The sequence below is a fragment of the Barbatula barbatula genome, assembly GCF_947034865.1.
Source record: "Barbatula barbatula genome assembly, chromosome: 10".
NCBI classification, from domain to species: Eukaryota; Metazoa; Chordata; class Actinopteri; order Cypriniformes; family Nemacheilidae; genus Barbatula; species Barbatula barbatula.
Genome location: NC_136773.1, coordinates 20,968,126 through 20,994,486, shown reverse-complemented (window position 1 = coordinate 20,994,486; position 26,361 = coordinate 20,968,126). Strand labels below are relative to the sequence as shown.

General features: G+C 42.9%; 1 protein-coding gene across 1 annotated transcript; it reads left to right on the top strand.

Annotated features, from left to right (window-relative positions):
* Positions 1-1,548: 1,548 nt before the first annotated feature.
* hgfb (hepatocyte growth factor b) lies at positions 1,549-23,795 on the top strand. The gene is made up of 18 exons (XM_079465633.1): positions 1,549-1,793; positions 3,343-3,499; positions 4,015-4,127; positions 4,628-4,742; positions 9,444-9,586; positions 10,692-10,812; positions 11,917-12,035; positions 13,506-13,671; positions 13,780-13,913; positions 16,113-16,206; positions 17,810-17,946; positions 18,857-18,889; positions 19,024-19,129; positions 19,616-19,690; positions 20,219-20,368; positions 20,497-20,603; positions 20,833-20,975; positions 21,379-23,795. The coding sequence occupies exons 1-18, from the start codon at positions 1,745-1,747 to the stop codon at positions 21,559-21,561; spliced, it is 2,145 nt and encodes a 714-aa protein (XP_079321759.1). The 5' UTR covers positions 1,549-1,744; the 3' UTR covers positions 21,562-23,795.
* Positions 23,796-26,361: the final 2,566 nt, after the last annotated feature.

The window sequence follows — 26,361 nt, the reverse complement described above, 5'->3', positions numbered from 1 at the left end:
GTACCTCCATCATCAGAGGAAGCTAGAAATACGATCACAGGCCACAGAAGACGCTCACATAAACACTACTGCTGTTAACTAAACTAATACAAATACACTTTGGGTAAACAACCTGCCGTAAATAAACATGCCAAGCTGAGTGAAGAACTGACCCACAAACAAAAACAACTTGCAGGCGTCCAAAAGCATAAGCGTGCTACAAATAAACACATGGAGTGTATTTTCATGGCAGATAAGAATAAAAGAGCTCTCAAGAGAGGGGAAAGCATCTTTAGTGCTTTAGTGTAGTGCCATCTAGTAAACAACTCATTTGTTCCACCAAGCACCTCTCTCTCTCTCTCTCTCTCTCTCTCTCTCTCTCGCTCTCTCTCTCTCTCTCTCTCCCCTCTCTCTCTCTCCTCGCTCTCTCTCTCGCTCTCTCGCTCTCTCTCGCTCTCTCGCTCTCTCTCGCTCTCTCTCTCTCTCTCGCTCTCTCGCTCTCGCTCTCTCTCTCTCGCTCTCTCTCTCTCTCTCTCGCTCTCTCTCTCTCTCTCTCTCGCTCTCTCTCTCTCTCTCTCGTCGCTCTCTCTCTCTCTCAGCTCTCTCCTCTCTCTCTCGCTCTCTCTCTCTCTCGCTCATCGCTCTCTCTCTCTCTCTCCTCTCTCCTCTCTCTCTCTCCTCTCTCTCTCTCTCCTCTCTCTCTCTCTCTCTCTCTCTCTCTCTCTCTCGCTCTCTCTCTCTCTCTCGCTCTCTCTCTCTCTCTCTCTCTCTCTCTCTCTCACTCCTCTCGCTCCTCGCTCTCTCTCTCTCTCTCTCTCTCGCTCTCTCTCTCTCTCGCTCTCTCGCTCTCGCTCTCTCTCTCTCGCTCTCTCTCTCTCTCTCTCTCTCTCCGCTCTCTCTCTCTCTCTCTCGCTCCTCTCTCTCTCTCTCGCTCTCTCTCCTCGCTCTCTCTCTCTCGCGCTGTGAGTTATGCACATCAATACTGTAAGGGAAGCCTACAGTCCGTAAATGAGCTCTAGATAAGTTCAGTCAATAATAATGATGGATAAGCTCATTTAGAGGTGAATTTGTCACAAAGTTGTCATGAGAGTCTTCATAGATGTTGTGTCTGTTAAATGTGGGTGTGTAAATAATATGATACTCTTCATCATAGCTTAATATTACCAGGGTACCACACAACATGACATAATGTAAAAGTATTTTAAGACTCGGTGTGGGACGGATCAACAGAGAACACTATAAAACCACCTTGAATCAATTTGGGACTGCCTAACGTTAACTTTGGTGTTGTAGCTGTGGTTAACATGGCAAGTTTTTGTAATGAAATGTGAGAAATGAAGAAGTGACCCAGAGTTTATCAATTCAAAACTTTATTCCCGAACACCACCCGGTGCGCACCGACGTGTGCTGCTCGTCACATTCCATCCGCTCCATAAAATTAGACGTCAACAAATATAAACCCTTTTCTTAACTTCCGGATTGGTTCAACAGCCTCAGTGTCGACGAGGAAGTGATGATATATGATGATGATAATGTTCTGGAAAAATGGACAGACTCTTTAAATGGGCTGAGGGAAGAGGCGGGAGTGCACGAGGTAGAATATCTGAGCTCGCGCTGATCTTCAGTCAGTCCTGCGCGCTCTCGCTCACTGTCCGCGTATCTACAGCCGCAGAGAGATAACTTTCTTATTTATAAAGAGACAAAACGTCGCGACTTTACTTTCGTTTTGCGTTTTTGGGGTTTACATTGACCTCTCCAAAACAACATGTGGATTTACAAAATGTTGCTCTGTGTGGCTGTTTTGGTTTACTCAGGTAAGTTTTTTTAAGGGGACCCTGGGTGTCCCCGTTAAGAAATTTCCACGGAGTCCGTGGTTTTGCGAATGCATAGTGAATATAGTAATATAATAGCTACTAGAAAGATAGTTATATTTCATTATTTTTACCCTATAATATAAGAATAGAAAAATATTAGCTTTAAGTTATTCTTTCAATTACCTTTTTTTGAGACTCCCTGTGCAGAAGGAGCGCACTTTCTGTGCTCGAGCTTACAGACTGCTTGACTGCATGAGTACAATGACATAGTAAGCTACTTTTGGCATTTATTATCAGCAAGATGAACATCTTTAAATTATATTAAGCATTTAATGATAATCTAATTTAAGACTCGATTTCAAGCACTGTAAATGCGCTCTATAACTATTTGCGGTTTGGTAAAATAACGTTATGTTGCAATTAAACGTCATATTGACCAAACATTGCGTTACGGTTTACTAGGGAAAACCTCGCAGATGTTGACATGCATGTTGAGTGGGCCGTTTCTTCATGAAACATCTGGATATGTGAGTCATCGACGATGCGCATGGAGCTAAAGGAGAGTTAGATGAAGTGATGGAGTTCTGCGGTGTTTTTGTGGCCTGTAAAAATATACACAGAGAAACAAAAGCAGCTTTTGCGCAAAGCTTATTGATTTCAAATTGTCATTTTGAATTAGCAGTGGGACACGGGGACCTGGTTGGCATGTTGGTCCCTCTGGGTTCTGTTTTAGTTCAATTCATTCTTTATTATGGGGGAGTAAAACCTTGGATCGAAGAAAATAACCCCTGTGACAGTGTGAGCTTTACATATGCAATAATGCACCAGGATCTAAACTTGGGACTAGTTTTTATCATCTGTATTAAATAAGTCATTGTTGTGACACAGTGTCTATTGCATGCAAGGTAATGGAAAGTTTTGTGCCCTGTGAAACTGCTTACAGTGTCCTGTTGCTTAATCTGTTCTGTTCAGATGGGTTCTCTATGGTAGATGCATACGTCTTGAGTTTTTTAATGGTTGTCTAGCATAAGAACTTGTCTACATAGAAATAGTTTCAGAGAGCACACTTGTATCTGGTTTTACAACATGGTCTGTGCGAGCATGAAATCAGTGCTCTCTAGCCATCTGCTGGACAGAAATCCCTTACCATTGTAGCGGACAGAACCCTTGGAGGATAGACAGAAGCGTTGGTCCTGCCAAGATCCTAAACAGACAATGATTGATGCATCTAGTTGCACGCACAGGATTAAACGTATCATACAACCATCTGAATGAGCTCCTTTTATGCATCACAGTGTAATTACTAGCCCTAATAAATCGCATCATTTTCTGACATATCCAGGTTAGTTTGTGATCTGAGATGCTTGTTATATGATTTACAATAAAATTACATTATTTTGGTTTCCTTTATGCTTTCATAGTCACTCCTGGGAGGCCTGTGAATTGAGTCTTTAATGAATTGAAGTAAAATTAAGAGCCACCTGTTATGAACCAGATGTTTGGATTTGTCTGTTAGCTCTCTCGATCTGACACGTGTGTTCTGTGGCAGAAACCAAGAGGCATGCCCTGCAAGACTACCAGAAGACGGATGGCGTGCGTCCGGTCACTCTACCTGATTTGTCCTTCATGTCCAAAGGCCGCAAGATGAGCGTGGGAAAGTGTGCGCGTCGCTGCAGTCGCAAAAGGAAGCTCCCATTCACCTGCAGGTACGGAGGTTTAAAAGGTCAACGCACAGACACCCATCTTATACACGCGATCACAAACACCAACTGCACAACTAAATAAAAGAAGCACACAACCAGTTTACTCCCTTACAAACATAATATGATTTGAAATGGGTAATTATGAAAAACGCTGTTTGTCAGGATGCAGCTGGAATTAATTTCATCAGTGGAAATTGAAGATCAGCAGTCCAACTATTTCCTATTTTGATGTTTCAGGTCGATGAACTCTCACTACTTCTGCATAATAATGAAATGCGCCCTTCATACACTGATATTGCATAATGTTGCCTGACTGTTGGCATTTAGCACTAGTAGCACTACTGCTTTCGTTTTTTTGAGGGTATCATGTGACACATGTACAAATCAGACAACAAATGCTATTCTGTGCTTTGAGTGTCATTCGCTGATGTCACAGTCATTTCTGTCATCCTGCCAGGTTCACATTCATCCTGTATTCATATGCATAATATTAATATGTCTGCCATATGTCTCTGCAGAGCATTCATCTTTGATCAGAAAAGCACCAAGTGTAATTTACTGTCCTATGACAGCCTCACCTTTGGAGTCCGCATAGAGAATGACTTCAACTTCGACCTCTATGAGAAAAAAGGTAAAAAGATGTCCTATGTACACACAGTAGTGTTTGTTGTTTTGGGGTTTATTGTCACCTAGCTTTCGTTCTGTTTAAAGTCTAAATGTCAGCTCCAGAAATGTTGATGATCCATCAGGGGTTTCGTAATATGATAAGCTGTTCTCAAGCCTTAGCCAAGCATTGACTTAAAGATTAATTAAATTGCAGTGTGAATAAATGTGAGATCGGAGACCGAACAAACATTCCCACAATCTGCCACCAGCATGACTTGAGGCAGCAAAATGAGATTGACTCTTAGTCACATCCAGTGACGCTGTGGAGAAAACGAGTGGGATTTTTACTTCCGGGACCCTATGCATGCTGTTGTCTTATGTACATCTTTGATTTTGATCGTGGTTTCATTGAATATCTATTTCTATAGCGCTTGTAGCAGACCAGTTTTACAGAAAAATAAAAAAATCTGTGTATATGAACAAGATTGCATAATAAGATAACATTGTACACTCGTCATCCTGTAGACTTTGTGAAAGAATGTATCATTGGCAATGGACTGAACTACAAAGGGAAGAGGTCGGTGACGAAGAATGGATTTCAGTGTCAGCATTGGAATGCACAAACTCCTCATGAACACAAGTAAGTGCTTTACTTACTCACTTTATGTTCTTCCTTTGGTCTTTCTCTACGGGCATCCATCCATCCATTTTCTTCCGCTTATCCGGGACCGGGTCGCGGGGGCAGCAGTCTAAGCAGAGATGCCCAGACATCCCTCACCCTAGACACTTCCTCCAGCTCTTCCGGGGGGACACCGAGGCGTTCCCAGGCCAGCCGGGAGACATAGTCCCACCAGCGTGTCCTAGGTCTTCCCCGGGGTCTCCTCCCGGTCGGACGGGCCCGGAACACCTTCCGAGGAAGGCGTCCAGTAGGCATCCGTAACAGATGCCCAAGCCACCTCAGCTGACCCCTCTCGATGTGGAGGAGCAGCGGCTCTACTCCGAGCTCCTCGCGGGTGACCGAGCTTCTCACCCTATCTCTAAGGGATCGCCCAGCCACCCTGCGGAGGAAGCTCATTTCAGCCGCCTGTATCCGGGATCTTGTCCTTTCGGTCATGACCCAAAGCTCATGACCATAGGTGAGAGTAGGAACGTAGATTGACCGGTAAATTGAGAGCTTCGCCTTGCGGCTCAGCTCTTTCTTCACCACGACGGACCGGTACATCGACCGCATTACTGCAGAAGCTGCACCGATCCGTCTGTCAATCTCCCGTTCCCTCCTCCCCTCACTCGTGAACAAGACCCCGAGATACTTAAACTCCTCCACTTGAGGAAGGAACTCTCCACCAACCTGAAGTGGGCAAGCCACCCTTTTCCGACTGAGGACCATGGCCTCGGATTTGGAGGTACTGATTTTCATTCCAGCCGCTTCACACTCTGCTGTAAACCGTCCCAGTGCATGCTGAAGGTCCTGGTTTGAAGGGGCCAACACGACGACATCATCCGCAAATAGCAGAGACGAGATCGTGTGGTCCCCAAACCTGACACCCTCCGGCCCTTGGCTGCGCCTAGAAATTCTGTCCATAAAAATTACGAACAGAACCGGTGACAAAGGGCAGCCCTGCCGGAGTCCGACATGCACTGGGAACAGGTCCGACTTACTGCCGGCAATGCGAACCAAGCTCCTGCTTCGGTCGTACAGGGACCTGACAGCCCTTAGCAAAGGACCACAGACCCCATACTCCCGAAGCACCCTCCACAGGATGCCGCGAGGGACACAGTCGAATGCTTTCTCCAAATCCACAAAACACATGTGGATTGGTTGAGCAAACTCCCATGCACCCTCCAGCACCCTGTAGAGGGTGTAGAGCTGGTCCAGCGTTCCACGGCCTGGACGAAAACCACACTGTTCCTCCTGAATCCGAGGTTCTACTATCGGCCGTATTCTCCTCTCCAGTACCCTGGCATAGACTTTCCCGGGAAGGCTGAGAAGTGTGATCCCCCTGTAGTTGGAACACACCCTCCGGTCCCCCTTCTTAAAAAGAGGGACCACCACCCCGGTCTGCCATCCCAGAGGCACTGTCCCCGACCGCCACGCGATGCTGCAGAGGCGTGTCAGCCAAGACAGCCCCACAACATCCAGAGACTTGAGGTACTCAGGGCGAATCTCATCCACCCCCGGTGCCCTGCCACTGAGGAGTTTCTTGACTACCTCAGTGACTTCGGCTTGGGTGATGGACGAGTCCACCTCTGAGCCCTCAGCCTCTGCTTCCTCAATGGAGGACGTGACGGTGGGATTGAGGAGATCCTCGAAGTACTCCTTCCACCGACCGACGACATCCCCAGTTGAGGTCAACAGCCTCCCACCTCCACTGTAAACAGCGTTGGTAGGGCACTGCTTCCCTCTCCTGAGGCGCCGGACGGTTTGCCAGAATCTCTTCGAGGCCAGTCGATAGTCCTTCTCCATGGCCTCACCAAACTCCTCCCAGGCCCGAGTTTTTGCCTCCACAACCACCCGGGCAGCAGTCCGCTTGGCCTGCCGGTACCTGTCAGCTGCCTCAGGAGTCCCACAAGCCAACCAGGCCCGATAAGACTCCTTCTTCAGCTTGACGGTTTCCCTTACTTCCGGTGTCCACCACCGGGTTCGGGGATTCCCGCCTCGACAGGCACCGGAGACCTTACGGCCACAGCTCCGAGTGGCCGCTTCGACAATGGAGGCGGAGAACATGGTCCACTCGGACTCAATGTCTCCAGCCTCCCTCGGGATCTGGTTGAAGCTCTGCCGGAGGTGGGAGTTAAAGATCTCTCTGACAGGAGACTCGGCAAGGCGTTCCCAGCAGACCCTTACGGTACGTTTGGGTCTGCCGAGTCTGTCCAGCTTCCTCTCCTGCCATCGGATCCAACTCACCACCAGGTGGTGATCAGTTGACAGCTCCGCCCCTCTCTTAACCCGAGTGTCCAAAACATATGGTCGCAGGTCAGATGAAACGACCACAAAGTCGATCATCGACCTGCGGCCTAGGGTGTCCTGGTGCCACGTGCACTGATGGACACCCTTATGCTTGAACATGGTGTTCGTTATAGACAAACTGTGACTAGCACAGAAGTCCAATAACTGAACACCGCTCGGGTTCAGATCAGGGGGGCCGTTCCTCCCAATCACGCCCCTCCAGGTGTCACTGTCGTTGCCGACATGGGCGTTGAAGTCCCCCAGTAGGACGACGGAGTCCCCAGTCGGAGCACTTTCCAGCACCCCTCCCAGAGACTCCAAGAAGGTCGGGTACTCTGCACTGCCGTTCGGCCCGTAGGCACAAACCACAGTGAGAGACCTAACCCCGACCCGTAGGCGCAGGGAAACGACCCTCTCGTTCACCGGGGTAAACTCCAACACATGGCGGGAGAGCTGGGGGGCTATAAGCAGACCCACACCAGCCCGCCGCCTCTCACCATGGGCAACTCCAGAGTGATGAAGTGTCCATCCTCTCTCGAGGAGTGTGGTTCCAGAGCCCAAGCCATGCGTAGAGGTGATCCCGACTATCTCTAGTCGGAACCTCTCAACCTCCCGCACCATCTCAGGCTCCTTCCCCGCCAGCGAGGTGACATTCCACGTCCCTAGAGCTAGCTTCCGTGTCCAGGGATCGGGCTGTCGAGGCACTCTCCTCCGACTGCCGCCCGATCCACAATGCACCGACCCCCTATGGTCCCTCCCGCACGTGGTGAGCCCACGGGAAGGTGGCCCCACGTCGCTCCTTCGGGCTGAGCCCGGCCGGACCCCGTGGGGAAAGGCCCGGCCACCAGGCGCTCGCATACGAGCACCGACCCCGGGCCTGGCTCCAGGGTGGTGCCCCGGTTGCGCCATACCGGGCGACGTCACGGTCCTTGTTTTTGTCAACATCATATGGGGTTTTTGAACCACTCTTAGTCTGACCCGTCGCCTAGGACCTGTTTGCCTTGGGAGACCCTACCAGGGGCATATAGCCCCCGACAACATAGCTCCTAGGGTCACTCGGGTGCTCAAACCCCTCCACCACGTTAAGGTGGCGGTTCAAGGAAGGGCGGCTCTACGGGCAATTGAACTCAATTTCCACTGTTTGTATTTTGTCTGGCTGCTCTCAAAATCTGCTATTACGGTCTTCTTGGAATGTTTTCGTTTATTTATTTATACACATTTCGCTATTAGACAACTAATGGCAAAACACACTTCATGGGTCGTAAAAATCCCCATTAATCTCTAATGATGATGAATGCACCAGATGATTGACTTGATGGAGCATTCTCACTTCTATTGAGTGTGACAGTGGAGTACTGTAGAGACAATGACAGGAACGCCAATGAGCGGTTGATAAATGAATAAACAATTGCTTCCGTACTCATGAACCCAAAAATAAACAGTTTTGTGTGATACCCCCATGCATAAACACTTCAATCCAAGTTTTTGCCAATACTGTAGATTTGTTGACACAGTGTTCTAAAAATAAACGTGCAGAAGCCGTATGCAACGCAGATGTCATGTTTGTAGGAATGGAGGGTAAGTGAACAAGCGGGAGTTGGACAGAAAGCAGAACAAAGCTGAGATAAGATGTTTAATGGGAAATTGGTGTTTGATAAGGGTTCATTATGGCTACAGGACTTCATTAAGGATGCCTGCAGTATTTATTTCTATTCACTGCTGTCAGTAAGATGGTGTAAGACTAAATATATTTGAATTATATAGAATTAAATTTTACCATTCAGAGACCTCAACTTCCCCGGTCTGGCTTTCTTTCTCTCTTTTTCCTTTTACCCGTTTTATCTCTGTAATGGACAGCGGTACTGTTTTAAAGCCAGCTTTTGATACGCTGGTCTCTGAAACATCACAGGCATGTTCTATCATCTGAAAAGCCAATGGACCTGAATGTCCCAAAATACCACACAGGCCTGTGTAGGTCACATAATTTGTCACAGATTGCTTTTTTATCTTTGTTCATCAATCATCATGAGCTTGGTTCAATTATGTTATGAATGCCAGAGGCAATTGCACGAAAGATAATTACTGTTTGGCTACAGGCAACCATTTATTAATGGATTAAAAACATTTGCATGGCAAGGATAAAAGATTTTTGTAAACTCTACATTAGAGTTTAAAGGTGCACATAGTCACCTTTTCCACTTCATCAACTTCATCTTGGTAACTGTCATTACTGGACACTTAGGTTGAATAAATTAATCTTTTGAGACATCTGAATAGTGTAATCTGTAACATGTCATTCCCAGAAAACGTTCATGATGTGAGTTTGAAATGGGGTGACCGGTTTGTTCCACCATCTCTCAAAGTTGAATATATCTGCTCTCCTCACTCCTTCAGTTTCTTACCCCAGAGGCACAAGCAAAGAGATCTGCGTGAAAATTTATGTCGTAACCCAGACAACACTACAACAGGGCCCTGGTGCTTCACCACAGACCCAAAAATACGCCATCAGGACTGCAGCATCCCACAATGCTCGGATGGTAAGTAACCTAGCATCTTTCTATTCCTTGTGGAAAATGTAATTGCTTGGATTATGCACTATCATAGCCTAGAAGACGTAATGGCATTTTCATGTATTATCTTTGTACTATGCAACATAAGTATCAACAGCTTAAAAAATAAACAGACATGAGTGAGAGTTGTTAATATTAAGATGTTGTGCGTGATTTTTCTTTCCTATGTGTTTTCAATTTAGCACTATACTTTGCGTTAATTTTCAGTCTGTTAGGAACTCCCTTTTCATGTGAATTGTATCAGTTTAAATTGGATTAAAGACTTAATCTTTTGCAGAAGAAAGTGTTTTGATAGTCGGGGTGGCCGGGGGATTTTTTTGGAGTGAGTCGCATGCATAAAGAGGGGTTTTCAGTTGTGATAACGATCAGGCCTACATAGTGAGTCTCTTGTCTCTCCCGAGAGTTGAGGGGTGAAATATCGTCTGGGAGGGTTTGTTAATAACCTAGTTTCCCATAATCAGAAACACACACATGAGGACGTAAAATCATGCTTTTGTGAAAGTGTCCGACATTAAACATCTCTTTCTAGTGCAGTAATCTGGTCCTTATACTGCTGTGTATACACGTAATAACAGGCCTTAGAGAGATCACTTTAGCTCTGGCGACCCCCATCTGCTGTGATGTTTGGTTCAGTCCTGCAGTGACTAAGCTCTTACTAAGCTCTTTAATAATTACACATTGATTTAACCTTTTAATATATAAAATCTGTTAGGCGATGAAATGTACCTTCGGGGATAAATGCGAGGCCTAATGGGTGGCACGCCGGCCCAATAAATTGAAGTGTCAGATTATTTATTTTTACACCATCATGTGTCTCATAATTGCACGTTCAGCAAATTGCATTTTTATTAATGCGATTACACTCCCAGCAATCATTAATCTTCAGCGATTCGCATATGCATAAGTAATGTGCACAAATGTAATATTAGTATTCAGAAATAGTTGCATTCTTAACATGAAAACCAGGGCTCATTTGAGTCATGCTCAACAAACTTTAATGCAGCTCAGCTGGTGTTTTTCAGACCTAGTCTAACTAGTTAGCATTCTTACGACGTATGTTCCTTATCCATAGTGGAATGTATGACGTGTAACGGAGAAAGTTACCGTGGACCCATGGACCACACGGAGAGCGGCCGGGAATGCCAACGCTGGGACCTTGAGGAACCACACAAACACCTTTTCCACCCTAAAAGGTAGGAGACCGATTAGAAAAAAGTAAATCCTAGGGGACAACATCAATGGGATAGACTTCAAGAGATTTCAAGTGGTCAGGCTGTATCAATTATTGTGGGAGGCCTTTTCAATTTAGCATGTTAAGAGTTTGTGTGCATGTTATGTTTCACAGAAGGGAGAAGCGTACCTGTGGAAAAAATGTGTGAGCAGAAGAAAGCTGGGTGTATAAGTGTAACGGTGAAAACATCAGTGCAATTCTTTAATCTGGATGAATCATAACGTGATGGCTGTCACAAAAAATTACGCTTCAATAACATTTTGTTTAGGAAAACATAATGACTTTCAGGTTTCGAAACAGTTTGGACTGTGTTCAACAGACACACATGATTTCCAACATTACTTGCACATTTTTACCTAATTATGCATCTGGTTTGTGTACCATAGCATAAAATAGAGTTGACATTAGCCGTATCTAGCATTTCCAACCAATAAATGGTATTTTCATTTTACACGGCCTTCTCAGTGCCCCAGTTGCATCTTTACAGTTCTGGGAAAAAACAATATTGTTAAACTTGAAATAAATGTCAGTTTGTTGAAATTATCCCTTAAGAGTCTCTAAACACACAAAGGCAAGTTGTTTTCGCATGTTCAGATTGCGTGCATTTACCTAATCCGGAATGGCATTCGTGAGCAACTTTCAGAAGTATTTGAAAAATCAGCAGTGTATTCCCAGTTGAACTCATGAGAACTGTGTCATGTCGCTGTTTGATATAAAGCAGTGAATCAAAGGACTGCTTTGTGCAAACCAACCAACGAAGCAAATAGTCTGTGATGCTTTTACTCGCGCCCACAGTACAAGACAGGATCTTGTCATGCCTTCAAGTTTGTGACCGGATTGTAGCCAACTCGCAATGTGTGCCTGCCACCTGCGGGCATCTCTGATCATAAGGATAACATGACAGAAAACAAGAAATTCGGACTTTGTGTCTTGCAGTGTGTGCTTGGTCTAAGAGATCCTGCTATACATTTTTTGCAGTTTCTTACAGTTTATCCTGACAGTAAATCTGATGTCTAACTGAGACATCTGATACTTAGCGTGCTGACTGTGTCCGTTCCTCTGACAGGTATCCTGATAAAGGTTTAAAGGACAACTACTGTAGGAACCCAGACGGGCGCCAGAGACCCTGGTGTTTCACCACCAACCCGAATACTCCATGGGAATACTGTAACATCAAACAGTGTGGTGAGTGTCCGCTTGTGTCTTATGTTTAAGATGAAGAGAGAGAAGCGAACGAGAGAAAGCGAATGAAAAGAGTCAGAGTTTGCCAAATTTACAACTTCCTCTTCCTGTAGCCTTGGCTCCCCTCGCTTTTGGGACCCTCACAGGAATGTTGTTTGTAACCGGGAGGAGAGGAGGGTCCACCTATAAAATTTTCTTCCTCTATCTCTCTCTCCTCGGCTCTTGCCCTGTCTTTTCAGTAATATGCCTCCGTGTTTATTTTTCCTCATCAGTGTAGTAATGCATGCCCTTATCTGCATGAGAGTAATGTGCTTGAGTTTCAAGTGCTATGTAAACCTTCGACGCTCAAGACAAAACACATGTGTGGGTTTCATCCCCTCAGCGTTCTCAAACAAGCTGTGCACGCAAGCGGCCGAAAACCTATTATTGTAATGACACCTCCCCCCCACCTGCCTCCGTTTATTTTCATTAGCGAGGCGACGGCGCGTTGGTTCAAGAGGGACGTGAGGCAGTAACGCAGGCGTCTGAAGCTCATGTTCTTTACTGTTGTAGACCGAGCCATGGGGGCCACTTTTATTTTTCAGAGCTATTTGGTGTAGTCGTACCTAAGGTTTGAGCAGAATACCATGACTTATTCTCTAAGACAGCACGGAGTACCATTCTGGGAGGAACTTTTCATCACGATTATTCCCATTTACCAAAACGGAGCATCTTTTCAAACCCATCAACTTTGTCTCAGTAAGCATCTTGATAGAGTTTGGAAACCATCATAGCCGCTTCTGCTTTTATAAGAAGTGGCTTTCGTCCACTTGCAATCAGAACAGCTTTCTTAACAAGACAATTTGATCGTCTATAAAGCTAAACATACTCTTAAAACGTATCGTAGACCTGGAGTAAAAACAGCAAGGCTGTAAGACACAAAGTGCCCCTTTGTTTCCCAGCTTCTTGGCCTTTGCTTACGTCTGGATGACGATATGCACCACTGTCTAAATAAAATGCTTAAACATTGCTGAACAGTGCTAACCTACTCAATATAATAGCAGCACTTACAGTGAGATCTACTGTAGGAAAGATTTTTATATCTCACAGCGTGTTGGACGAATTTGACATTAGACATCATTAGCCGGATTCTTGCGCATATTCTCGTGCTGTTAGCTACCCCAGCAGGAGATAAAACAATAACTGTCTCTAATAAACAAAATTTATTGCGGCGAGATGCACAGGCAAAAACAATATATCTCCATTGTTTTCTCGAAGACAGAATTCGGGTTTAGTCCAAAATAGCTCTGTTTCAGCATTTGTCACAGACAACTGCATTGACTCATTTTGCAAATTTGGACAAAAGGACAACGCTGGTGTTATTTCTCCCGGCCGTGCAGTCTTCCATGATTCACCCTTCATCATGCCCAAGGAGTGATAATATCCCTTTCACTCCCACTGTCTCCATGTTTATGTCTTTTGTTGTTTACTCAGACCAAGACAACGGCAGGGACATTGACAACACAACGACCTGCTTCCGTGGACGTGGGGAGGGTTATCGTGGGACGGTGGGTACCACCCCCGAGCGAGTAACCTGTCAAAGATGGGATGCCCAGTTTCCCCATCAACACTCCTACACGCCCCAGAACTACCGCTGCAAGTATGAGCGTACACATTTGTATTTTTTTAAATAAATCCTATTTAAATATGCTTGCAACACACCAGTGGTTTATGTGCATATGACAAAAATGTTTATTATGTACTACAGGGATCTCAGGGAGAACTACTGTAGGAATCCCGACGGCCGTCAGTTCCCATGGTGCTTCACTACTGACCCCAATGTACCCATTGCGCACTGTACTAACATCCCTCGCTGTGGAGTCACAGAACCTAAGTCTGAGGGTGAGTGACGCGACACCCATGGTTTACACAACACCATTCGTGGACTCATCACTGGTTAAACCGTGCAATACATGAATAAATCTAAATATATAATCCTAAAGACCAGTGTAATATAATATAAAACCACTTTGGAAGTTATATAAGTGTGCAGAGACAAAAGATAAATGTAAACTGTCAGGAAAGTTTGTCATTAGTGTGTGACACATTTAATTCGTGTTCAGGGTATTGAGAAGTACTGTCCGACTCAGAGCTACTGCATAAGTGCTTCTCTGTTTTGAACTCAGTGAACCACCGTGGAAAGGCATTGCCTTATTGGGTAACCCTAACGTTAAAGAGAGTTACATGTTGTCCTTAAATCCATTTGTCATGGAGATCACATTGTTGTCAGGTCTTGTTTCTTTTAGACTGTAATGTCTCCCGAAGGGACATATAGAGAAGTGTATGTAGAATGATAGAGTATATTATTCTTTATTTTGAGCAACGCAAAATATATTTTGAGAAATGTCTCAGTGGTTTTCTGTCCATACAATTGAAGTGGGGTCAACATAACCAGCGTTCTTCAAACGTTTGTCTTTTGTGTTCTACAGAAGAAAGTGCATCGATTTTAAGTGAACTACACTCTTAAAAATAAAGGTGCTTAAAAGGTTCTTCATAGCGTTGCTATGGAAAAACCATTCAGCCAAAGGTTCTTCAAAGAACCATCTCTTTCTTACTTTTTACCTTTTTTTCGCCACAAAGAACCCTTTTGTGAAACAAAAGGGTTCTTCAGGTATTAAAGGTTATTTATGGAACCAAAAGGTTCTTCTGTGGCATCGAAGAACCTTTTGATGCACCTAGTTGATGCTTTAAAATGAAATTGCAGTGGCTTACAGGTTTCACAGTTGTACTAGAGACTTGTGTGTTGTAAGAACAAAGGGGTCAGCACTAGGCATCTGTAATGTTTTAGATCCACATTGAGTTCATTCCTGATTCTGGTAGAGAGGATCTCCAATATCTCTGTTTCCTTGACCGGAGTCATTTATCCCTCAATTGCTCCTAAAGTATGAGGGCATGTCTGACCCTGGCTTTGCCTCCTCTCTGTGGAGATGTGTATTTCTGTACTTGCCACTCTGAATTATGCAAGAGAGTAAATTCCAGTACACCAGGCGACTTAACTGAAGACTTATTTTCTTTGCGGAAAGATGTTCATAATCTACTGCCTCAGTCTTGTTTTCCATGATGTTATGATTGGCATTCTTCCAACCGATTTTCACCGACCGAGAAATGCAATAAAAACGATGCCGCACCTTTTGAAGTCGTGCCTTCTTTGCATATCAAAACAACCCACAACAACTTCCAGGCTTTTGTTCCGATTAATTCTCGCTGCAGGAGTCTGTATGTTATTTATTTTCATAATGATTAAGAACGTTGCAACTTTTCCTCTGTATTCTGTCCTATCTGTGCTGTCTTGGCATTAGCATGCAGGGGTCCCTGTGGTTCCGATCTCTACAGCCACTAATTGGGGAATGCTTGAAACGTGCAGCGATCGGGAGCCACAGTGTGTGGGAATGAGACAGCTCGACTTTAGCATTAATCACTGCTGACAGCCTCGTGTGACTGGCAGGGCCCTTGAGACGGCTCATAGGACTCGTACAAGCGTTGATGTTAAGATCGATTTAGCTGCTGTTTCAATTGAGGCCGTAGGGACGATGGTTCGACTATTGTAGTGCGATGGGAACTGGCTGTCATACTAAAAGCACAAACACGCTGTGCTTCTTTAAGGACTACTACCTGAGGAGCTAAATAAGAATTTTAAGGTGTTCAGCTTGCATAGAATCTGATGGAAAGCCTTAAGGTTTTTAAATATGTAGATTTGTTTTAGAGACATGTTTAGAACCTCAGGTATTACATTTTAGCTATATTAACTTGTCCTACACAAACTGTTCTTAATGATACCTCAATCATGCAAATAATTGTATGAAGGTGTGCTAATACTTGATGCAATTGAAATGACCATTTTAAATTTGGAAGATTAAACCATAGTAAACAAAATGCCTTCAACTTGTATTGACGGACCCAAGCGATATCTAAGTATATCATTTTTATTATCAAATCTATCAAATCTATTGCTATTATTGCACAACCCTTTTAATTTTGTGCCATCTCTTGTTGATATGTTGATGGTATTTGCAATGTTTATCAGCAATGTTTTTCTTACAGAGTGCTACACAGGGATTGGTGAAACATACAACGGCAAACAGGCAAAAACTCGATCTGGCATCCCTTGTGCTCTTTGGAAAGACCACACTGAAAGGTACGACCTATGTAGAGTATACAATATACAGTATATTCATGTACAGAATGCAGTACTTCTGAAATTTGCACACAGAAATTACACACATCAACTTTAAATGTAGGCTTGAAAGGTTTTATATCACAACATTTGTATGATTTTGGATAATTGTTTGGGTTTTACTGTTCTTCAATATGGGCCAGAACACTTCGCTTTTAGTATATAGAAAACAAAAATATGTCTATGTGGTATCAACCATCAACCAGAACCATCATTTATATAGTACATCACATAGTCATAGACCTTCACTTAGTTTCCATGGAAACGAAACTAGTTCCATATCTTGCAATACAGGATTTCAAGGACAATCCCATGATGCCTTTGTGCTACTGTGCAAGGTGAACAACTCCATTTAGTGATTTGGTTCAAAGGTCACACCCAGCAAGTTGGCGTTAAACAAGGAAGCGTAATAAAATGGCACAGATGCTGTGTGGCATCTCATGTTTTTTAAATGCATTTGAACATTCAGTAACCAGCATATGGAGTAATCGAATATGCTTGTGCAACCTTTCTTAAAGGATTATTAAATCAAGCAAGGTCTGTTTCCTCAAATCCAGTTATTGTTTTGACTGTTAAACAGTGCTTTGGCACATTAACAGTGACTCACCACTGTGTGTGTGTCTGCGTGTGTGTAAATCTCAGAGGAGCCAAATTTCAGTTCCGCAACAGGTCTGTTGTTTTTCTGCCATCGGCACTCACCCTGACATGTGTGGCGTTAAACGACTTCCTAGTTTTATGAACAAGTTCCAGGTCAAAGGTCTCCCCTCCCTGAACTGGTAGACCCTGATTGTGCATTGATGTAAACCACAAGGGCCGCACAATTGTCAGGGTGTGTTTGTCTTTGTTGAGAAAGTAGGACCCTTGCAGTTTCCGAGGAAGAAAAACACATTTTAGTGGAGATTGACGGTAAATGGGTGGCAGTCGTAGTGACTCAATTCCCCAAAAACTGCAAGCAGGTCATCCCAGCCGGAGCAGGATTCTTTAGAGCCACCCTGTGACCCCCCAGTGCACCCCTCTCCTCGCTCTAACCTTATTCCACGAGCACATCAAAGCCAATCATCTCCTTTATTTGACCTACAGGCTGCGAGTCGCCACGGACAGGTTGCAGGGGTCACTGCCGGGCGAGCATTATGTATAGATCACTTACATAGTAGGAGACATGGGGAGAAAATCATTTGGTCAATCACTTAAGCGCTGGTCGTATAGTTTGTTAAATTTGCGTTTGAGGGTCGTAGAGTCTGTTAATCTTTCTGAATCTGATTTCTAAATGATAATGTGGAAAAGCTTAGACAGACATGAGTAATGCGAAAGCTAAATACTTCACCTCGTCTCCAGAGGGGAACTCCACACAGCTGGGGCTAGCTGTGGACTAAATGGTTTTAGATGGATTGTCCAAATACCGGATAGACTTTTAGATTTAGACTCCAGAGTTTATTTTTTTGAATGTTGCACCTGACTATGATGTTTGTAGATAGAAATCAAATACGCGTCAATTCGTTTATTTAAAGCTGCAAATGTTCTGCAAATTTGCTGGTATTACGCTGAGATTTGTTTTTGTTCCCAGTAAAGAGAGAAATGTGGACTTCTTGACGGCTGAACAAGCAGAGAACTTCTGCAGGAACCCAGACAAGGACAAGCATGGCCTGTGGTGTTTTACCAACAGTTCATCCATCCCGTGGGACTACTGCTCCCTTAAACCCTGTGAGTGACCTGTACTACACAACCCGTTTGAGTTCATAAAAATGCCTCTTGAAAATAAGTCCAACCTATAAGCTGACCCAAAGGAAAATGTGAACACTATAGGGTTTTTCACTACCCAAACAACCAAAAAATCTCATGGCAATCCGTAACTATTTTGTGCGTAATTTGTATACATTTGTACAAGCCATTCACATATTTACATTCACATTGCACAAATTCATACAGATTAGCCTCCTCAAAAAACAGTAATGGAATCCCTTGCACCTGAAACTCCACAATGGTCACTTCCCATAAAAATATATTTTCCTTTACTCAAGTATGACTTTTGAGTATGTTATATTATACTAACAATGACATTGTTTGACCGAGAAAACATCTGGATTGCATGAAGCTCTGACACAACAGGGATCCTGTACATAGACATTATGCCCTCATTTTGCAGTATCACATGCTGTACTGTTGACTTTTGATCTCATCGATGACAACCGCGGGCTTGTGTCGACCATGCAGACCATGTGTTACAAATCTACATACGGCGCATAAATCACTCACACAAAAAGACATGCGCTTTCTTCGGAGACTGTAGTTTAATTGAAGGGTGTAATGCCCAGGTGGCTCGGACTGTCAACACTCCCTTTGTCTCTGTCACACACCTACACACACGTACAGCCGTGTTTCACATTCATACCTTAAACTTTAGGATCATGCAGCCTAACTGATCCCACATGCTGGACCAAGACTAATCCTCATGTCATTGCTAAAGACCTCACACACACTTTTGCTCAAATTATACTCTAAACAACCATCACACTACTGGAGTTTTTTCTCCTCCATTTTTCATGCATACCCGTTGCGTATAGCAAAGCAACATTTATAGAATGATCCGTATTCTTTCCTGTTTCCTTTTTAGGTCAACCTTCCCAAAATAATCTGCCACCAAAAGGTAATCATGTCTTTCAAACACTTTTCGGTGGTCTTAAGTTTCAAATGATGGTGGAATGAGTTTTTCTCAAGCACGGAGCTTGTGTATATTTCGTCTGTTTGTGTTTATTGTGGTTTTGTCGTTGTTCTGTACAGATGAAGTTTCAAAGAACTCGTGTTTTGTTCATAAGCAAGTGAGAATTGTGGGTGGGGGTCCGGTCCCCATTAAAGAAGGCAGCTGGATGGTCAGCATACAAAGAGGGTGAGCAATGTTTTAAAACGTTAAGAAACAATAGTAGTATGTAGCTATGTTTAGAATGAAATAGTATGGTCATATTTTTTACATTTCTCAACGTACATTCATTGTTGCAGTCTTAAATGTATGCATTTGGCAGGCGCTCTTATCCACATTTTATGAGTGTGTGTGTTCCCTGAGATCAAACACATGACCTCGGCCTAATGCAAAGCTCTACCAAATGAGATAAAGAAACATGATTTACTGTTAGCATTGCAGGTTTAATGATGTATTTGAACTTTCTGTACATAAGCAGAAATTGACTTTTTGTGTTCCCTAAAAGCGACTTGAGGCCGATTGACGGTAAAATTCTGTCTAAATAAAGTGCAGTTGTTCATGATGTCATAGTGCAAGGCAGATCCTCTGTAGTAAAGCTCTGTGCTGTCATGTTTTATGATGTGAGAGAGTCGTGTTGGTGATGCTTCACTGTCTCCTGTCTCCCGGTCTCTTCAGGAGCACTCACTGGTGCGGAGGTTCTCTGGTCAGGGAGGAGTGGGTGCTGACAGACAGACATTGCTTCTCGTCATGGTAATTATCTCCAGCTTTACCGCACAGTCACCACCATGCCCTGCCCGTGACCTCTGGATTGTCAGGGTCACAGAGTCAACGATCAGGGGTGCGTGATTTGTTCAAGCGTGTAACCTAACAAATCAAAGCCACGGATGTTTTTGGAACATTTTGCGACCATCCATATATGTTCACGTCGACATTCGCAAAGGTTTTCATTAAAGGGGTCACATCATAAAGAATCAGGTTATCTTGTGAGACAAGAGTTCATTCAATTTCCTCATTTTTGTAACTTGTGTCTCACTGTAGATGTAACAAGAGTGTTTATAAAAACCACAGCAGCACAAAAACAGCCCATTTAGTTCTAAAGGTCAGAGAAAGGGGGAAAACGGTTAGAAAAATCTAATCACGACTGTTGTTCAGAGCAAAAAGCTAACATTATAAGTGGACCACAGGGAAGAATTAAATAAAAAGCATGTTAAAAAACAGATCATTTGTACGTGTATAATCAGCACACACAAACTTTTTGTTTTATGTTTTCTTTTTCAGTGTCCCTGACCTATCAGAGTACAGAGTTTTGCTCGGCGTAGCACATTTGAATGAATCGGCCGAGAATGACGTCCACAGACAGGAGAGAAGAATATCGCAAGTCATCTGTGGCCCGGAAGGCTCTAATCTCGCCCTACTCCGACTGACTCGGTAAGACCCGTCAAATAATCGAAACCTCTATTAATAATGTCTTCTGTCTGTGATCAGTGTAGGCGATGAAATATTCTGCCATTCTTACTCCTTGTTAATGAAATGACCTCTCTTCCTCTTGCACACAGACCGGCTCTCCCGAGGGAACGTGTCCGGATTATTCAGCTGCCCGTGGCTGACTGCAGCATTCAGGAGAACACCACATGCTCTGTGTATGGCTGGGGTGAGACCAAAGGTAAGTTCAGCTTCAGAGCAGACCATTAGAGAACCCCACCACCTCCAGCATGACTGTACACCCTCAAAACGTGCAGTTCATTGTGTAGAACAAACAACTGGTACAAATAACCTGCATCAAGTAACAGCACTTGTGATAGATGATAAACTGTATTTATTGGGGCTCATGTGAAAGTAAACTTTGTGGAAAAGTAAAATACATTACTGACCTTAAATATATTCTCTCTCAGGCACTGGCCATGAGGGTACACTCAAAAGGGTCTATCTACCCATAGTAAGCAACGAACGATGCCAACAGTTTCACAGAGAAAGTCTTCCGATCACCAGGTCTAAACTGTGTGCGGGGGGTCGGAAGGATGAAGGAGTGTGCGAGGTGAGCTTTTTTCTCAACATTGTCCCTCAATACTCAATACAGACATTAGAACATAGATCATAATAGGTATACACTTTTTTTAGAAAAGCTGTCACCACTATATGATGAAAGAGACAAAAATATTTCATGAGCATTAAAGCAATTTATTACCAATAGTAATCAGAATTTTTTAATATTATTTACAATATAAAATTATTTTAGCTGTAGGCTGTTGAGAATGAATTTAAAAGTATGCTATGCGCATAATTGTATAATTTCAAATTTGGTTAATCCAATCAGAATTCAGAGTCTGAACTAACAGGAAATTATTTTATTCTTTTAATTCTATTGACATACGTTATTCTTTAACATAACCCATGATATCATAATAATGTTTGCATGTTTGTGTTTCTTACACATACAGAAGGACTACGGCGGCCCGCTGGTATGTCAGGAGAGTCACAGTAAAGTCATTGTGGGTGTGAGCATAAACGGCAGAGGATGCGCCCGTCACAAGCGACCCGCCATCTTTGTGAACGTGGCCTTCTATACGGGATGGATTCATAAAGTGTTCAAGCATTATCCCAACTCCGAACTAAACTACTGATGCAGAGCTCTTCTAAAAGAATGTTGGCATGATCAAAAACAATTACAATGTGATATAAAAACTCGGAAGAAAAAATATCCGAACAGCTTTCCTCGATAAAGTTCTTGAAAGCTTTCCCAGCTTGGCTGTGAAACATGCATTTAGAAACTAGAATAAGCGGCTGAAACCGTTGCTCTGAATTCAAGCAATTTGTGCACCTAATAATGCCAGAACCGCAGAGCGTGGCACTGGGGAACAGATTCTCTAAAGGCTAAATTAGCAACTAGCCATACGGAAAGATGGAGAGTACTGGACCGAAACAAGAACAAGCCGCCAGAATTTGTTTCTAGAATCAATAGTAACTCCAGGCCACCAACCAAAAACCTCAAGTCCTTGAAGAGAAGTCCTGCTTCAGTGTACCGCGAAGCTTTCCTATGTACATGTATCCTGCACGCTATCCCTTCAGCAAAGGTCTGGACTTCAGTCGGGATCTTTGAAACAAATAGTGGAGTCTGGATTCCGACCAGGACTTGATATATGGATAAGAACCCTGAGATCTCCCCGGAATTCCAATGGGGATCTACCCTTCCCTCCTTTGAAATCGCTCAGAGCTGACTTACGTACCCTCAGCATATTTCGGACGCTCCTCGTATAGCAAGAGGACTGTTATGATTATAAGTACATGTTGATATAAAAATCTCATTAACGGTGTCGTTCAGAAAGCCCCTTTGTAAAGTATTAGCTGTTAGCGTTGTGTGTGCGGAGACTAAATGTAGAATGTCTTATTGATAATAGTATACACAGAAGGCTTTTGCTTTTACGCTCCTGATAATACTTGAAAACACACTTGATAGATCACTGTGTCGCGCCATTTCCAATTTTAGGCGTTTATGTACTCATAGGGGTTCCATCGGTTTCCAGTGTTGATATTTCGTCCACGAGGCCGAATGCAGATGACAGGACCTGAAGCTTGTAATGACATACACTAAAAATCCTAGTTGTCATAACATATCAGCATATGAGGTTCCCATACGCCATGTTTCCTTAGAGAGGAATTCAGAGGAGGATTCTGAAATGTGTGTTGTGTAAATACTGTGGTCATGGGAGTGTGTTAATCACTCCCATTTCTTCTGTAGGTCTCATAGACCTTTATAAGACGTTAGGGCATGGTGGCCTCCTCCATTCCAATGTCGTTTTCTCTCATTGCGTGGTTCTATATATTTGTAAATAAAGCTGCGTTCATTCCAAATGCACATGTTATGTCAGCGTTACGATAAATGAGCGGATAAAAACCATACCAAAAATCATCAGCCATTTATTCTCGTTTTTGGATTCATGCGTGTGCCATGCTGCATAGCTCGGATGCTTTTTGCAGCAGTGCTAGAACTCGAAGCGTGCACCTCTGCAGGACAGAGAAGACCTTGCAGACATCGGACATAGGGAAATGGTCGGATGAATTCCTCTGTTTTTCCGATCAGAGCAGTTGTAAGATAAATCCGAGAGATTTTCTCTCATGTGTGGTCTTGGATCGCTGGAACCACGAGCTGCTTATTCTCTGGCCTGCATCCAAAAACAATCAGATTGGGAAATTACCTCCAAAAATCATGTTGGCTTAAACAAATAGCTGTCTGAGTGATAGCTTGTAAGTGTTTGTATTCCAGCCACTCCCGATGCTAATTATGTTGGTTAAAATGAAGAATGAGTTTAATTTGTGAGAGTCCTAGGCACAAGTCTTTATGTGAGGACGTTGTTAAACACATGGAGATTAGTGTTACTAAAGCACAAAACAAGGCGAAGAAGCCCTTCAGTGTTACCTCATTTGGCTTTGCTCTTTGTCCAGAAAAGTTTCAGAATTGTGTGTTGTTTTATTTTTGACTATTTTGCTCTAAAACAAAAGTTCGAGGAAACTGATGGATAATGAAATGGCTTCTCTTCTTTTTAAAACATCTGGTGCATCAACATTCATGCATATTCACCGGATGGAAGTCCAGTTTTTGAATGTACAGTGAGCTGCTATGGACAATGTTAAGCTGTAAAATGTTGTCTTTGTACAGTGTGTAATGTTTCACTTATTACAAGTACAGTATGGTCATATTCATACTCAAGTGTATTATTCACCTCTTATTCTGGTATTTATCAACTTTGCTTGTGTTTGTGTTTATAAAAATATAGGTGATGTGTGCCTTTAACATATGCCGCGAGTATCTCTCAAACAGCAATAATAAAGATTGAGGGAAATAAAAGAGAAGGACGCTTAATTTAGGGAAATTATTCATCTGTGAAATTGCTCTGTTCGTTTTTAGCATACTATCATCGCTGACGTCCTTCTGAAACCTTGTATGTCTAAATTAGATCTTTGCAAAACCCAGTGACAAACATACAGGGTGACTAATAATAATGATTTATGGCAACACATTTTTATTTTACGAAAATGGAGATGTGAGTTTTTTAGAAGGACTGTGCCGCTAAATGCAGGTAATTCTCAGAGCTGAATGCACTCACACTAAAATAAGAGCTGCTAAATCTGCATTATAGTTTACAGGTAAAACTGCATTCAAGTCTGTTTTACCCTCGAGTTCTTGGATGGATCTGCTATATTGTCAAATATTTATACTTCATCAGCATCGTATTAAAATAATTTGATCGTCTGCAGGGTCCGATAGTCTAGAAGAGGGAACATATCATACAAATAGAAAGGTTCAAATATTTCTTCTGAAAAGTGAAAAGAAAAACAAACTCTCTCTCAAATAGTGCAAGTATGTATAGATGAAAAGAAATATAATAATAATAGTAATAAAATAAAAAACAATGAAATTGTAAAAGTGTTTTGTAAGTAGTGCAGCTTAAAGTGGTTCATCATATAATTAAATGTGTAAAAACAGAAATTAAGTTCAGTTTAAACAAAGATTTACAAAAGCAACATATAGATCTAAGTAGCAGAATAAAAGAATGAAGTAATATACAGTAATACATATATAGGAAGCATCAGGGCTGTATTCCAGAAAGCTGGGTTAATTTACCTTCAACTAATCCCTGAACTTTCCCAAACCTTGCTTACTCCGGGTTTGTGGGTCCCAGAACACATTTGAAGGGTAAGTTTAATCAATCGAGTTATCGTTCGCTCACAGGAACAACATGAAGATATTGCCAATGGATCACAGATTTCAGGAGTCACCATGGTAACGGTTAAGAAGCTTAAAGGTTTTGACCGTGAAACAACGTTATAAATCAGGCTTTTTGCTCAACACATTTCTCCTTTTAGCTAAAAGGTCGTGGCTTTTCAAATGTTGAAAGAGATGGAAACGGCCTATTCTGAAAGGCTAATTGTAATTTGGAGGAAGGCCTTTCAATACTAAACTGTAAGAGGAGCCCGGGGATCAGAAATTCATTTTGCCATTAATACAGACAGTACGAAAAACCTTAAATCTAAGTTTTGTATGTATGTATATATTGGGATCACCTAGCCTTTCTGTGAAAGGCTTGGAAACCTGCCAGCCTGGGAATCTAACTTGCAACCTTTGAGTTTTAAGTCTGGCTCTCTAACCATAAGGCCACAACTGTTAGTAAGGTGTCCATATTTGGAAATGTCATAATAAACCTAATTCAAAGTATATACAATATTCAACATGAATACATAAAGATTAACAATAACAGCTTATATTATTTTATTAAAAGGTTGAATAATAAAGTTAATAATAAAATGTGTTGTGAATGCTGGAGATGGGTGGGATTGTAAATGTAATTGTAATTTTTATTTAGTTAAAATGTAAATATATTATACGTAATCCACTTGACGCTCATTAAAAGCGCACACATGCGCAGAAAACCCCTAAGGTTAGTAACATTTCCTTAAAATGAACCTGGAACATAACCTGCACCGGAACAGGTCATCTTCAGAGAGTTGCTATGGTTACTTGCATACCCTGAAAGTCATTTCCGTTTTTGGATCCGAAAGTTGAGGTTATTACGTGCGGTGTATGGACTTCTCCGTATATCTTCGGTGCATTCTTACTATAATTTGATATTTGAGTCCCCTTTTGCGGTGGAACGACAAGAAAGGCCTCTGAATGTTTTGTATATTTCCACGCAGACATGAAATAACTCGGAACTGTTTCACTCTCTGTGTTCATCAAGATTTTTGCAGAGAAATACGTTCCTCGCCAGCAGAGGGCAGTGTTGCTAGAACTTGACCGAAAGCGAAGCATTATTGATTACTTAGATTTACCGTGTCCATCATATCATTTCGTGTCATTAAAACGTCCTGGTTATGGCATAAAACACAGTAAAACCATTATCCCTCCTTATAAGCATCATTAACTTTACTCCATACGATAAAACGAAGCCATAATTGCAAGACGTCGAAGGCATAAATTTGACCGATGGCGCGTGTAAAACATTTACTGGTGACGTCATTCGCATTCCGTTTAGTGTACATCAGCGTAAAGCGCGTAAACAAACGAGCCACGTGACGCATCGTGATGAACGTTTTCATTTGTTTTGTTTATCAGTTCCTTTTAACGACTCGAGAAAATGAGTCCGCGGTCATAGACGCTACAGGATTTCAGCGAACTTCAGCTAGATGTTGTTGACATTTCAGGGGTTTTATTTTGGGGTGCTGAATGTACTATTTCGCGAGTTTTACGCCGATGGCACCCGGGGGTCGAATAAAAACACTTTTAAAAGCGCTGACCTGTTTCCTCCGCTCGTTTGCTCATAAAGCGAAGGTGTAAAGCGCTGTTTTTATGGAGACGTGTGGGCTGGTTTGGCTGGAAAAGGGCTTTCGGGAAGATATTCTCAGTGCCATATCGGAGATTGGTGTTC

Bases quoted from the DNA above. Each gene is read 5' to 3' on its own strand.
- hgfb (XM_079465633.1), top strand. From the start codon at position 1,745: ATGTGGATTTACAAAATGTTGCTCTGTGTGGCTGTTTTGGTTTACTCA. The intron at 19,691-20,218 runs GTAATTATCTCC...TTTCTTTTTCAG, and splicing joins AGACATTGCTTCTCGTCATG to TGTCCCTGACCTATCAGAGT. The intron at 20,369-20,496 runs GTAAGACCCGTC...TCTTGCACACAG, and splicing joins GCCCTACTCCGACTGACTCG to ACCGGCTCTCCCGAGGGAAC.